The sequence below is a fragment of the Heterocephalus glaber genome, unplaced genomic scaffold, assembly GCF_053883595.1.
Source record: "Heterocephalus glaber isolate CG9 unplaced genomic scaffold, H.glaber_assembly_v1.0 deba00001532, whole genome shotgun sequence".
Taxonomy (NCBI): Eukaryota; Metazoa; Chordata; class Mammalia; order Rodentia; family Bathyergidae; genus Heterocephalus; species Heterocephalus glaber.
This window is the reverse complement of record NW_028258330.1, coordinates 31,786,874-31,801,898: the sequence shown is the minus strand read 5'-3', so window position 1 is coordinate 31,801,898 and position 15,025 is coordinate 31,786,874. Positions and strand designations below refer to the sequence as shown.

The 15,025-nt window shown below is 39.6% G+C and overlaps 1 protein-coding gene across 1 annotated transcript in view; it reads right to left on the bottom strand.

Moving 5' to 3' along the window:
• Nucleotides 1-494: 494 nt before the first annotated feature.
• Top1 (DNA topoisomerase I) overlaps nt 495-15,025 on the bottom strand; it is an 88,714-nt gene continuing 74,183 nt past the window's right edge. The window contains exons 15-22 of the mRNA XM_004874029.4: nt 10,670-10,813; nt 9,715-9,900; nt 8,779-8,847; nt 8,190-8,304; nt 6,304-6,431; nt 3,164-3,258; nt 2,779-2,928; nt 495-1,774 (exon numbers count right to left, since the gene is read on the bottom strand). Coding sequence (XP_004874086.2) covers nt 1,672-1,774; nt 2,779-2,928; nt 3,164-3,258; nt 6,304-6,431; nt 8,190-8,304; nt 8,779-8,847; nt 9,715-9,900; nt 10,670-10,813 — 990 coding nt within the window. The 3' untranslated portion in view covers nt 495-1,671. The remainder of the gene's footprint in view (nt 1,775-2,778; nt 2,929-3,163; nt 3,259-6,303; nt 6,432-8,189; nt 8,305-8,778; nt 8,848-9,714; nt 9,901-10,669; nt 10,814-15,025) is intronic.

Below are 15,025 nucleotides of genomic sequence, written 5' to 3'. Positions count from 1 at the left end.
CACAGCACTTAGAAATGGTTATAGACCACACCCTTTCACCAGCCAATCAATGGACGGAGAAGCCTTCATACCACCTGAGAGAGGCTCTGGGATCTAGTGCTCTAATCAGCTCAGTACCCTAATTATTTCCATCTTGACTGTATGCTTAGTCACATAAGCAAACCCAAAAAAGCTACCTTCTGCTTTGGGCCAACACACATAGCAAGCTCTCCACAAAAATCTGCCTCCCCAGTATACTTACCTACACTAGGTTTCAGACACAGTTCTTCCATCAGGCCTGTTCTGGAGGATTTTCTGTACCCTCCACCACTTTCTGGGCCTGTCCTGATCCCCTTTTCACCCTGCACCCACCACAGTAGGACAGATGCACCCCCTTTTAAGTCAGGCTAAGTCCTATCTGCTTCTGAGGAGGGACCTACCCCTGCTGACCTATGGTCAGACCACATCCCACACTAAGTCCCAGGCCTTTGGTAACAAATACTCAGACACTTAAGTTTCCATTAAGTTGTAGGAATTTATTTTAAATAACCTACAGTTGATTAAAAGGGAATTCATGATAAAAATAGAAGATACTTGAGGAAAGATGTGGGAAATGGACTCTGCACACACACTAAACTAACTGCCTCTAAAACTAATGATTATAGCAAAAAATGTTTTCACATTAAAATTCTGCTTTTTATGCTTTTTCCCATTTTTTACACAATTACAAAAGAAAAAATAAAAGCCCTAAAATCTTGATTATTTTTCCTCTTTTGGGCCAAATACTCATTTTCCTCTAAATTTATGGACCTGTGGAATTTTTCATACAATAAAATCTTTCAAGTGAAAGATCAGGGTTTGAAAAAGAAAAAGATGGATTCTTATAGGATACAGAGAATGCTCTGAACAAAGAATGATGGGAAAATGGTTTGTCATTGATTATTTCATTATCCTTAGAGACTCACCCTTCATCCCTCCCCAACCCCAATTTACACGATCTTTAAGATCAAGAAAAAGGTTTAAATATTTTAAAATAATTAAAAAGAAATAAAAATTCACATTTAAAAAGGAACACTCAAGTCAGGAAGTATTTTCCCATCATGCTTTTCTGTGATCAGGTGTCTGAACCAAAACACTGCCAATGTCAGGACTGCTTCAAGTCTAATGAAAACTGATTCCCATGACAGAGTGACGACTCTTAACAGGTGCGCTGGGTTTTTGTTCTACTTAATTTTAAATTCCTGAAATGGGGGAGAGGGGAGGGAGTTTAGGAATTCGTTTCTATTAAAATATAGAAGTTATTGCAAAACCCTAACTGTAAAAACGCACCAATATAATCGGACTTCGCATACAGTAGCTAAGAGAATCCAAACACTTCAGTGAAACAGTGAATTTGCCTGGCAGAGTGCTGACAAATCCCCATCCACTTGCCCCCTTGAAAATAAAAAACAAAATTCAAAACAAATCATACAGCTAGAATTTTGATATCTGAAATATTTTTAAATAAGTTGTCCATAGGACAACTGGCTCAGCTCTCCCTTATAATATCTCCAGGTTTATCTTTTCACAAAGATGTTGGTTAAGACTTGCTGCCTCTCTCCCTCAGGCACGAGGGCAAGTGAGGCTCACAGTTTATCCATCTTCCCCAAACCACACTGTTCCTTTTCACAGAACCCTGCCCCTTCAGACTGGTTAAAATTCATAGTCCTCATCAGCCATGTCGATGGCCCAGGCAAACTTCTCCCGCTGGGTTTTGTTGTAAATTTTTTCAATTGGGACCCCCCACTTCTTGCACCTGAAAACAAAGGAGAGGAAAAAGGATTAGTGTGACTCAGAGCTATGGCCCAGAGCAGAGGTCTGAGTTGGGGTGTGCTGCCTCGTTCATATCTGCCTGGTGAGGATAAGAATTAATGTTGCAACCACCAGGCATGTTCCAACGGCACTGTTACCAATTCATCTGATCATGACATCTATCTCTAAAGTAAGTGCCACTACATCTATACAAAATGAAAAACATACAGATGAAAAAGCAGGCAGAGATGTTAAGTAATTATGTCCTTGTGTAGCTAATAAGTGATAGAGCTTAAATTTTAACCCGAGCAGTTTGGATCCAGAGCCCATAATTTTAAGCACTGTACCCAGCTACCTCAAAGAGTTAACCCAACCTCTTGCAGCAAAGAATATACAGTCCAGTGGAGCTTCTGGCCCAGAGGTACCATTACGGGCAATATCACCACTTAGGCCTCAAATTCAACAATTCTAGCTAATTAAATATCTTCCAAAATAAACTACTTGTCTTGGATGTTATTATTTGACCCTGTGTTTGAGCATGTATGAGACAAACAGACTGGGGTGGGGGGTGCACATACACAACAGAGACTACATTTGCTTTGTTAAAAGATCCCTCTGTGTAGGCTGCTCAAGTCTATATTGTCACTTTTTTCTGTCTTGTTCTACTTTTTTTCCTTCATTTGTGAAAATTTCATTGAGAGGTTCAGTTAAGGTACAGATGAATGGACTCTCCCATTTTTCCTTCAATCCCAGCTTTTCAAAAACAATATAAACACTCAAGAGGCAATAAAACAGGATTGACTCATTTGGACCATCTAGGATATTGCAATGCATTTATGCACAAGGGTCAGCAACCAGAGCACTAAGTATATAGCAGAAGCCAGAGATTTCCTCAAGAGAACTAAGTGTCCAGCTTAGGAATGGCACATGGAGCTCAATAATACTCTCAGAAACCCTTCTACCTTTCTCAAGCCAGCAGAAAGTGCTCTAGAAAGGCTCAATTCTTACCAAGCCACTGTGATCCGAGGATCCAGATAATTGAGTTTGGAGGTTCCCAAGGCAATTTGCTTATTCTCCTCACGATCTGTGGCCTGAACTTCCAGCTTCATCAACTGCTCCTCCAGTCTCTGCACAGCCTTCTTCTTTGACTCTACTACCCTAGAAGAATGACTGGGTCATTAAAAAACAACCCTGACCTCTGGACAAAAGCACACTGCAACTGCACCCTGCCTCTTAGAAACAGTAAACCCATAAAAGGCCCATGAACAGAGATTTCCAAAAGACGAATCAGAAATCTTAGAACAGCTGAGGGACCAAGGCCTGTGAGCGATGTTGCACAAACTTTTCCTCTTAACCAACCAACCCCTGACTTTACACAATACCAGGTACATACTTCTTGGTCTTTGCATCCTTCATGACTTTGGCATCAGCTTTTGCACTTTTCAGGTCCCTCCGAGCATCTGCAAGCTGATCCTTCTTGGCATCAATCTAGGTGGGGAAGAACGCCAGTAAAGTCAAGAGAAAAATGAACCAAAGACAAAACAGAAGGGCTCCACCAAAGATGGCGAAACCTGGGAATTGCCTCCATCAGGTAAGGTACTTCTCTTTGTGCTTTGTCTGGTAAACTCACAAACCAGTATCCTCATGAAGACACAAAGGAGATATACTGTGACTGCTGAATTCAGCTGCTATTTGTTCATTAACAGTCTTCAGTGACTCTTCAAGAAATGAAGGTTATATTAGTGCAGTAATCTGAGCATGGGTGCTAATCTTTCAATAAAAGAACACTGGCGTAAGACTCCCAAAGAGGGCTCAAATGACAGATGTTTTATAACCAGACCCTGTGGCAGATTTTAGTCTTTATTCCAAGAATAAGGCAGAACAAATTTCTTAGGACACTGAGGCTGGGTACGTGTATTTACAAAGCGAGCCCAGCTCATTCCTCACATTCTGCCAGCTTTCTGGGAAGGAAATCACTAGCTTCTTAAGAAAAAAGGATGCAGTGGTAAGAACATCCAAGAAACTACAATACATGGTGAGGCCTGGTTTTGGCATTCTTTTTTCTAAAGGAGAGAAGTCCGAGGTGAAAAGGAAGTCCTTTGGAATCCATATCCATAAAGGAAGAGACAAGCAGTTCATCCTTGTAGAGGTTGGAACCCCTGAAGCACCACTGGAAAAATCTCAGTTCCTCTTGGGATGCTGCTTACAGATAACAGCAGATGCCATGGAGCTAAAGTTCCAACTAGCGAAGTCAAGTGGCTAAGGGGCAGAAGAACACCATCCCTGTAGTTACCCTGCTCACCCATGAGGTCAAGAGAACCTCCCAGAGTAAATAACATGCTTGACTCACACACATTGGACTTCTGCTGAACCTAGAATTTTTGTTAGATACACACACAGCCGAAGGTTGGAAACAGAGGCTGCCATTGTAAAAGAACATTAAATATGTTTTACTATGAGTGGCTTGCTTCCAACATCTATGTTGTCCAAAGCCAAGCTGAAGGGGAACTGATTCTATACACAAAAGCATCACAGATGTCACTAGCCAGATTCTAACAGAAATACAGCAAACCACAATCTTTTAACCATTTCTGTGAATACTAAATTGACAGGCTATGTCAAGTTCTCTCAAAGCATCAAAGATCCCATTGATTCACTTGGCAAATGTGTGTGTGTTTGCTTTGTGGGCACATAAAGGGTTCCTGGGCTAGGAGGGCTCGTCAGGCAGGCAGCCTAGGCTGCCCAAACAGTGGCTCCAGAGTTAGAGCAACAAAAGATCTCCTCATACTCCAGGGAGGGTCTTCTAAATTAGGTAAACAGCACCTCAATACTCATGCTTTTATTTCTGGTTTGAAATGATAGCATTAGGAGGGTAAACAATATCAAATGACGCCATTTAAAAGAGTGGCAGCAAAGGGGAGCTGTTAGAACAGGCAGTCTTGTAGAGTTCCTTGCTTGCCAATTGTATCATTCACAGATTAGGGAGGTCTATGGCTGTATATTCACTCACTGTGGCCATGTACACCCCTTCAAGAAAGCCAGACAACTTCTGTACCATGAACTATATCTTGTGTATGTCTTTGGACCCAGATGTACTATTCCTAGGTATTTACCTTGAAAAACCATCTCAACAGAAGGAGAGTACTCTGGGGTTGAAAATGTATATATAAATCTCACTCCACACAAGTTTTTATTAATTAATTTATTTGGAGACAGGGTCTCACTATGTAGTTCAGGCTAGCCTAGCACTCACTACGTAGCCCAAACTGGCTTCAAACTTATGGCAATCCTTCTGCCTCAGCCTCTTGAATGCTGAGATTATAGCTGTACACCACCACACCTGGCCTCACTGCAGTTTTTAAACTCCAGTTGTCCAAGTACTGTACAGAATTACATAAATTTACATAGAAATTATAACTATATTCTCATTAATTTCTAGTTGACACTAAGTATTTTTTTTTCATGTATGAATGTGGGTAACAAACCAAAGTAACATCAATAATATCTATGACTATTACTAACAGATGTTAGATATTTAATTATTTTCGTATCATATTAAAATTGAAGTATCATCTATATTCATTACTACCCTGAAATTTACAGTAATCTTTAAAACTACCTTAAGACTTTTTTTTTTTGCAGTATTAAGAATCAAACACAGGGCCTCCTATGTTAGCCAAGTGCTCCACCAATGAGCTACACTCAGCCTCAAATTTTAATAAGAAAGCACAACTATTCCTATACCAAACTTGAAAATATAATAGTTATATTTCAGTAGTTCGATTCCTTTGAAACCCTGTGTATCTGTTTAGTGAAATATCTGCAAATTCACCGTTGGTTAGTAAATTAGGACAAGTGAATTATGTAGCCACTGCTGAGAGAGAAATGCTCATCAGAGTCAGAGGGAGGACAAAGGCACATGGAAGTAGAAGAGTATCACCTTGTTCGTACATCAGATTCCCTGTAGGGCACAACTCTGGCACGCAGCCAATAGTAAACAGATGTTTGATGATAAACTATATAAATGTGATTCATCTTTTAAAATTTAAAACAATTTAATTTGGAAACAACTGCTTCTCTCTCTTCTGCAGCTCTGGGGATCAAACTGAGGGCCTCATGCAGGCTAGATGAAGGCTTTACCACTGAGCTACACCCCCAGCTTTAGAAAAAGCTGTATTTCTGGAACATAGCAGCAAAACTCCTTTTATATCCACTGTCCTTGTATACAATATTACAACTGAAATTAGCACTTCAAAATAGAAACTGGGCAATGCTGAACTTCTGTCCACAACATTAAGATTGCTGAACAATGAGTACCCCTGATATTCTTTTTTTTTTAACCTCTGATATTCTTAAGTATCGTATTGTTCCCATTTGTTTATCTTCAGTATGGACTTTTGCTCCAGAGCAGATCAAGACTGGTCTGCTGATACCCCAACCTAAAAGGCTAGATTACAAAAGCCTCTCATTTTAAATATCTTCCCACAACAGACACAGTTCATTCTGCTACCCCATCATCCAGACACAACATACCTTAGACTGCAAGTTCATCATAGATTTCTCGAAAGTTTTTGGTGGTGCCCTCTGATGGTTACAAAGAATCGCAACTGCTCGATTGGCACGGTTGTAAGAGAGAATCTTTGCTGGGATGTTCTCATCCGCTGTAAACATGACAGTAAGAGAGTCAGTCTAGACCAAGGGTATATATGAAGTTTCTTCCCTAGTGCTTAATATCTTGGTCTCATTGAGATACTAAAATGATCAAAATTCTCCCTAGACACAAAGTCAAAATTTGAAGAGTCCATGGTCATAAGAAAATGACACCAGAGGCCAGGGATTTAGCTCAGTGGCACAGTGCCTGCCTTGCAAATGCAAGGTTCTGTGTTCGATCCCCAGAACCGGGTTGGTGAGGGATTAAAAAGAAAATGACAGCAGGAATTTTCTATGTAAGCCTAACCTGGATGAATTCCTATCACAAGAGGAATTCTCTTGTTTCTTTTTTTTTCCTGAGATGGCATGGCAGTGTTGCTTAGGCTGGTCCTAAATTCCTAGGATCAAGTGATTCTCCTGCCTCATCCTCCCAAGTAGCTGGGACTACAGAGACATGCAGCATGCGAGGCTTATCTCTGTAATATTTTTTTAGAAAAATTTTCTCATAATTACAGTACATAATGATTACATTCATTGTGGGGAACTGATACATACACATCTCAATCCACCACCACCCCCCCACACACACCTTTGGCCAGCACCAGGTACATTTCTTTCTTGTAAGTTTTTATAAAAGTTAATTATACAGGGGCCGGGGATTTAGTTTAGTGGTTCCGCTGCCTGCCTCGAAAGCGGAAGGACCCGAGTTCAATCTCCAGTACCAAAAAAAAAAAGTTAATTATACAAACAGATTAACAACCAGACTAATAAACGAAAAAACATAGAAAATACATAAGGCAGTTATACTAAATCAAGGTACACTTTTAGATACATTGTCCATGATGGATTACAATAACTTTCTTGCAAACTTTCTTTTTTCCTATTATCTGTTTTATTTTCCATTTTATTTATATATTGAGTTTCTCACATATGAGAGTATTACAGTGAAATGTGCACATTTCTTTCCACTCAGGGAGTCTGGCCAGGGAAATTTCTCCTTGCCTCATTTTCTGCCTCCCACCTGCCTGCCCAACGTAACCCCAAATAAAACATGGAATTGGGACAGAAGACTGTAGAGGAGGGAAAGATGAGGGGACCTTACAGTCTGCATGTTTAAGTCACATAGCAATATGTTAAAAGGAAAAATTACAAATGTCATCCAAGGAAATTTTTTACTCATACCGTGTGGCATTATTTATCCCACACTAAACATACCCATTTCTGGCTTATCTGGCTCACATTCTAAGACCATCTGACATGTTTACAGAAAACAATGTAAATTTATTAGTGACTATGCCCCAGGGGGAAGAAAACCTGTGGATCTTGGTGACATCTTCTGTACCTAGTGTTTAAAAGATTGTTTACTCTTCTGGAGGGTAGGGAGGAGACAGAAACCTTAGGGAAAGGATTTGCTCCCATATTTTCTTGGTAACCATGACAACTTTAATTTAATAGAATATCACAGTATTATGTCTTCACCCAGGGAGTTGTTAAATAACATATATACAGAACAGAAAATGCAGGCATTTTCAGAGCAGATGGAATGATCCTGTCAACATTCCATGAAATTAATCTAGAAGTTGGGGTAGGAGAGAATAGTGCAGAGCTTATGTTTATACAACTAAGCCTTAACTCTCTACTAGAGGGCTGGAGGGAAAAATTTCTGGTCACAATGGTAGTTAGAAAAGTGCAACCAATGTAGGACTTTTCCAAGGAAGAACACTGGCACCATCAGCAGGTGTGGCCCTATGTGGCCAAGTGATACTTACGGGCTGTGAGTTCCTTTAGCTGCTGCTGTAGCGTGATGGAGGCATTGTATGTACGGAATACCTTGGCTGTCAAGCCCTCCATGAGATCCTGAAGGTGCTTATTTAGAATACCAGTCTGGAGGAGACAAAGCAACAGTAAGGACATGGGAACTGAGGTGAAAGCCACGCCATGCCATCCCCTCTGGCAAGTCCAGCATAGTCATAATCTTGTCAAATTTACTGCCTTTCAAGTGGGAAGAAAAGGGGGAAAATAATTCCAGAACATAGGGTTGCCTCCCTATAATGTACAATCTGAAAGCAGACAGTACAACAAATTTGTCCTGCCACAGATATCGGGGCAAATCTTTGTTATCGGAAGTGGCAAGGCATTCAGCCAATGGAAGGCTCTGTAGGAGATGGGAGAATATCTGCTCTATGCTTCAAGGCATTCATGGATTCACTGTGTGTCCTGAGGGAGCAAGAATACACAGAATGCCACAGAAGAGGCTAGGCTAAAGGGAGAGCCCACCATGACAGCCGTCTCCTTTAAAGTTTCTGAGGCTCTGCCTGGGTGTCCCTTCAGCCAACCCAGTGTGCTTTGTCTACTCACATTAAGTCTATCAAAAAGATCATCCTCGGGCTGCTTATTCTCCATAAATAGCTGCAAGTTCTTAAAAACCTAAAAGAAATCAGTGAAGTCCAATTATTACTCTTTTAAAAACCTTTACTTTAGAAATAATTTCAAATTTATAAAAACTTGCAGAAAAAGGATACAAGAACTACCCATACATCCTTTAACAGATTCTTAACATAATTATCTGTTCTAAAGCATTTTGGGGTACTTATTATATTACAGTCTTTTAGCCCTAAGCATTTCAGTGTGTATCTCCTAAGAACAGAAACACTCCCTTACATATACACAGTACTTATCAGTTGCAAAAGTTTATACTGATACACATACTGTTGCCCACTGGGCTGGTTACTAAGGCCTTCTACCAATGATGGTGAACTTTTTAGAGCTTTCAATAGTACAAACAGCTCTGTTGGAGCATGTATGCCATAGGTTCACTGCCACTGCTATATTCTGTAAGTCTCTTGTTCAAACATAATACTTTGGGAAAGATTAGGCTGAGGCTACAGAGCTGTAGCACCCTCTTCAGTCACGGACTCGAGACCTAGGAACTAGAGGCACCATTTTACTCAGAAGTTAATGTGAGGCTGTGCAAGATGTGCAAGGTCATAAATGTTCAACATGACCAAGGGATGGTGTGATATGGTTAGACCACTAAAACAATGCGGTTAGGTTCAATCTTACATTGTACTTGCTGTAGGGGCCAACTGCCCCTCATTCTATGGAAGGTAGCACAGGCTGGGGGACAGGGAATGAAAAAAGAGGTATACAGCACACCAAGCAATACCCCTCCCCTCTCTCTCGCAAGTCATTTTTGCAAAGTGTCAAGAACACAAAAAATACTCAAACGAATGCTTGTTGAATGCATAAATAAATAAGTAAACAAGCCATGGAACACATGACACATTAACTTACTCGTTTCTCAACTGGGACCTTGTTATAGTATCTAATTGAGTCCTTCCCAGGGAAGTCAAACTCAACCACGTATTCCTGACCATCCAATTCTGGGTGCAGGTTGATGTGCTCCACACGAAGCGAACAGCAACCCACAGTGTCTGCTGTTTCTCCTTCTTCCTTCTCATTTCCTGCTCTCAGAGCAAGCTGCCAAGAAAAAAGAAAAAGAGAGAGAGGAGAGAGAAAGGAAAAAGGAAAAGAAAAGAAAAGAAAAGGAAAGAAAAGAAAAGAAACCAAACCATGAAGGAAGGGAAATGAACCTCATAGGCTCTCCAGGAAACCCAAAACAGAAACCTCCCAATTCTCTTTGGGGTTATAGTACCAGTCTGAACAGCCTGAAAAGTAGATTCTGTGATGTCAATACTTCTAGGAAAGCACAGGGATACTAAACTTATAGATCCAAGCTTTTCTTTTCATTACTCCATTCTTGAATATTGGAGATATAAGAAAGAAGACTGTGTTGTGATCAATCAGTGGTTTATTTAACCAATTTAATGAGTTTTAATTTTTTTCTAAAAGAACAAAATATAAACATGAGAATTCACTGCTCATAGTAAAGCTAAGCACTGATTTGTGCAACTTTTGATTTGATTACACACACAAATTTCTATGTATGTTTGGGTGTGACATAAAATAATTTTTTTTTTCTTGTGAGTCATGGTTAAAAATTTAAAAACATCACAGTATTTCCAACACATTCAGATTCATGCCAGTCCTACCAGGGAGACCCCAGATAGCAGCACATAATATGGACGTCTATCTCTCCACAGTTACCCTTCCATACTAGACTGGACTTAATGTGAGCAAGATGGTGGGTGGCTTCCCCTCATCTTCCAGGGCCTAGGGCAGAGTAAACACACCTTACCTACACTGTTAAGCTAAACTTTGGGCAATGCTGACAGGAAGCTGATCCTACCTTGTCAATGAAGTACAGTGCTACAGCTCTCTGCCGGACTTTCATCTCTTTGGACTTCCAGTCTTCTCGATACTGGTTTCGGATCTTGTCCACACACTTCTTTAGCCGCCGAGCAGTCTCATATTTCTGCCAGTCTTTTTCACCCTGCAAAGACCCAGGACCAGACAGACTTCTTAGTGATGGTGGAGTGAGACTTTGAATATTCAAGTTCACAGTTCTGAACCGAAGAGCATGAACTTGAGCTTAAGTAAGGTTGAAAAAAAAGCGTAAGTGAAGAGAAAGTCTGGGGCATTTAACATGATGAGAACACATGCAGTCCCACTTTCACTATCAACCACAACTAGCTCCTGTCTAGTTGCTAAGAAAGCTTTTGGCTTTCATTCTGTGAAATGCTCATGCTTTTAGGAAAAGCCCTTAAGGCATGTCTTAAAATTGACTTCTGTCAACACAAAGGTATAAGCATCCACATTCCCTTATCAGCACCACAACCTTGCTGCCCAATCTGTGACCCAACAGCAGTTTTTGGCTACCTCTGACTTCCATTAAATTTTAGACAACCATTCAGAGTTTGATGGTGCTGTCAAAGAGGCAGAACCAAAGACAACATGCAATTAGCAAGGAACACAGTGGCTCTCAGGAACAGCTGCAATTATTCACCATTTTCTAACTTAGGCATTTAAGAGTGTACCTTGATTAGAATGAGGGAAGGTTTTTGTTAAAAGAAATTTCAACATTAGAACTTTTTTTTTTTTTGGTACCAGGAATTGAACTCAGGACCTCACACCTGCCAGGCAGGTGCTGTGCCACTGAGCTACACCCCTGGCCCAACCTTAGAGCTTTTGGTGTATGATTTAAAAATTGATTCTGGGGCCGGGGATTTAGCTCAGTGGTTCTGGCACCTGCCTGGCAAGCACAAGGTCCTGAGTTTGATCCCCGGTACCAAAATAAATAAATAAATAAAATTAAAAAAAAATTGATTCTGAAGCCAATGAAGGATTATTAAAACATGTGATAAGACTGAAACTTAAATAGAGAACAGTAAATAGAACAATAGAGAACCATGTTGAGTGGAAATAGATTCAGACTCATAAGCAAGGGAAGATTCATTAATGTTAGTGAGAAAGACAAAGGAGGTTTAAAAAAAAAATCTAAGAAATCTTCCAGAGGCAAGGTGTCTTACAAAAGGCACAAAACCGAGTATGACATGAGCACAAAAGTTTGGATTTTTTTGTTTTGTTTTTAGAGACAAGGTTTTGCTCTGTAGTTAGGCTGGCCTAAACTCTCTATGTGTCCAGGGTTCGCCTTAGACTTGTGACAGTTCTGGCTTCAGCCTCCTGAGTGCTAGAATTATATAGATGTGTGACCTATCACCTGGCTCAGGAAAGGAATTTGAGAATCCAAGGACTTCTGATTCCCTGACCCCATAGCAAAGGACAGAGACAGTGATTTCTAATCACATATACTACCCTGGTTTCCACTGCATACATGGTCCTCAAGACCTAAGAACTGGTCAAGTTAAGCAGCCTCTGTGCATGCAGGAGCAGGGAGCAAGAAATGTCCACCACTTCTAGATCCTAACAAGTGCTCAGGAATTAAATTTTATATGGCTATGCTAAGGCATCACCAGCATTCTCCCACAAACATGTTTATGTACTGATGTTTAGCCATAAAACAAGAGGTCCAGAAACTACATACTTTTGTGGGTGACTTTGCGGTTGGTAATGCAAAAGAAATAACTATTTTTTGCACAGCTGAAAATTTCTCTAAGATTTTTCAAAGTATATTTTGACATTTAAGAGGGTGAAAAAGTACAGTATGAGATGTCTTCACATAGAAGGCAGCAGTGAATCTCTATGACAACTGTTCTTATACATTCATTCACACAAAAAACTGGGACAAGAAGGGCTCATGAAGGTACAGAATCCAGCCAGGAGTGACCTCTTTCCCATCACTCCAATACATACAAGCCCACCAAAACTTGTCTCAGAGTCTGCCTGGGTTACATTTGCTCAGTTCCCTAGGCATGCCACCAAAATATAAGGCAGGAAGTCAGGGGAACAAGGTTTACAAAAACCCAATAAGTAAGTCATTCAAATAGGATACCCACTAAACCAGCTCTTCTTCACAGGGTTGGCTGGGCTCCTGGCACAAAGATCCAAGATTCTCCAAAACAAGGACAGAAGGATGTGGTGGAAGCAGAAGCTATCCCATCTAGGTCTAGCAAAAGAGGGCTGGCCTTCAAGAAGCACATTTGTCTCTGTTGCTTTAAGTGACCCTGAAGAGACTCCACAGAGTAATAATGCATTTGAACAACCTTTCTTGAACTATTTTAATAGATACAGATATAGATATATATCAATCAATCTAGGTCTTTCAGGCAAGGAATCATCAAAAGCATCTCAGGTTTGTTTGTTTGTACTGGAATTTAAAAACAGGGCCTTTAAACTGAGCTACATCACAGCTTTCTTATTTTTGCGACAGGGTCTAAGTCACTAAGGAAGGGCTCAAACTGAAGATCTTTCTGTCTCAGCCTCCCAGTGTGCTGGGATTACAGGACTGTGTCCCCACACCAGCTCCAATTTTCTATACATGCCTACTTTAAGATATGTTTGTGTTCTTATTATTTATTTGTAAGGTTCTTCATATATTCTGAATACAAGTCCTTTCTTGAATATCAGTAGTCCAAGTATTCCAATACTTAAAACCCTAAGCTATTCATCTTTCATTCTGAATAAATTTTTTAACTTTAATATTTTACACTATATACATTTAAGTTTTAACTATAGTTTGATAAGTTCTGGCAATTCATACCTTCTGTAACTTACACCCTCATCAAGATAGAGAAAATGAATTTTATAGCAAGCAACCACTGATCTTTTAATCGGATTTCTATCAATTAATTTTGCATAGTCTACAGTATTATATAAAAAGAATCACACTATATCAACTTGAGCATCTGATTTTTCAACAAGTTTTCAAGATTTATCCATGTTGTTGCATACTACCAGTGGTTCACTCCTTGTAACTGCTGGATATATGGTATATCCTACGACTATTCCACACTGTTTATTCTCCTGCCATACCTCCACTGTTGGACTCTTTAAGAATATGATGCTGCTGTGAACATTCTCATAGAAGTGTTTTTGTGGATATACGCTTTATTTCATGTGGGTAAAAATAACTAGAACTGGAATTACTATCTCATCATGGTTTACATCTTCATGCCACTAATAACTAATAAAGTTGAACACTCCTTCATATGCTAACTTATTGGCCATTCTTTTTTTAGTGTATGTGCTGCAGAAGCGAGTACTGGCCATTCTTATACAGTATCTTGTAAAGTATTTGTTCTGAGTCTTTTCCTTTTTTTAATGAGGATGTATTTTGTACTAGAGTTACAAGAATTCATTTTTGCAAATATTTTCATGTTTATACATGTTGCAACTATTTCCTCCCAGTCTATGTCTTATTTATCTTCCTGTTAGTGTCCTTTGTTGAATATATACTTTTAATTTGAATAAAGCCCATTTTATCAATTGTTTGTTTTACCGTTAGGGCTTTCTGAGTTTGAAGAAATACCATGTAGGGTCATAAAGATATTGTACTATAACATCTAGAAACTTTTAAATGTTTTAACTTTCATAAAGTCTATAATCATCTTCAATAAACTGATTTAAGACTTTTTGCTATACTGGAGACTGAACTCAAGGCCTTCATGCTGAGCTACTTTTTTTTAACCCTTATTTTTTTGACATAGGGTTTCTAGCTGCTATTGCCCAGGTTGGGCTTGAACTTGCAATCCTCCTGTCTCAGCATTCTAGAGCCCTGGGGTGTGTACTACCACATCCATCTTATACTAAGAAGCCAGATTCAGAATATTATAGTATTTTTTTAAAGTACACAATAGATCTCTCTTATGTGCATGTATGTGGAAGGAGGAGGGAGGCTGCATGAGCCCTAATGGGCATCTGAAACTGCAGGTAGTATTGAACCTTGTATTTATTGTTTTGGCTATACAAATGTGCCCATGACAATGTCTGATTTATAAACTTTGCTCAGTAAGAAATTAACAATAAAGCCGAACAATTTATAATAAAATTGTCAGCATCGGTACATTTTGAGGCCATTATTAAATAATTTAAGGGTTACGTGAAGACAAACACTATGATAACTGCAGTAGTCAATCTGATAGCCAAAGTGATACCAATGCTGAGTGACTAAGGGAGGATAGTGTATAAAGCACAGATACACTGAACGAAGTGATTTGTGTCTCAGGCAGGAGAGAGTGGGATGGAAGAGAGTTCATAATGCTACTCAGAATGACGTGTCATTTAAAATGGATCAATCTTTTATTTC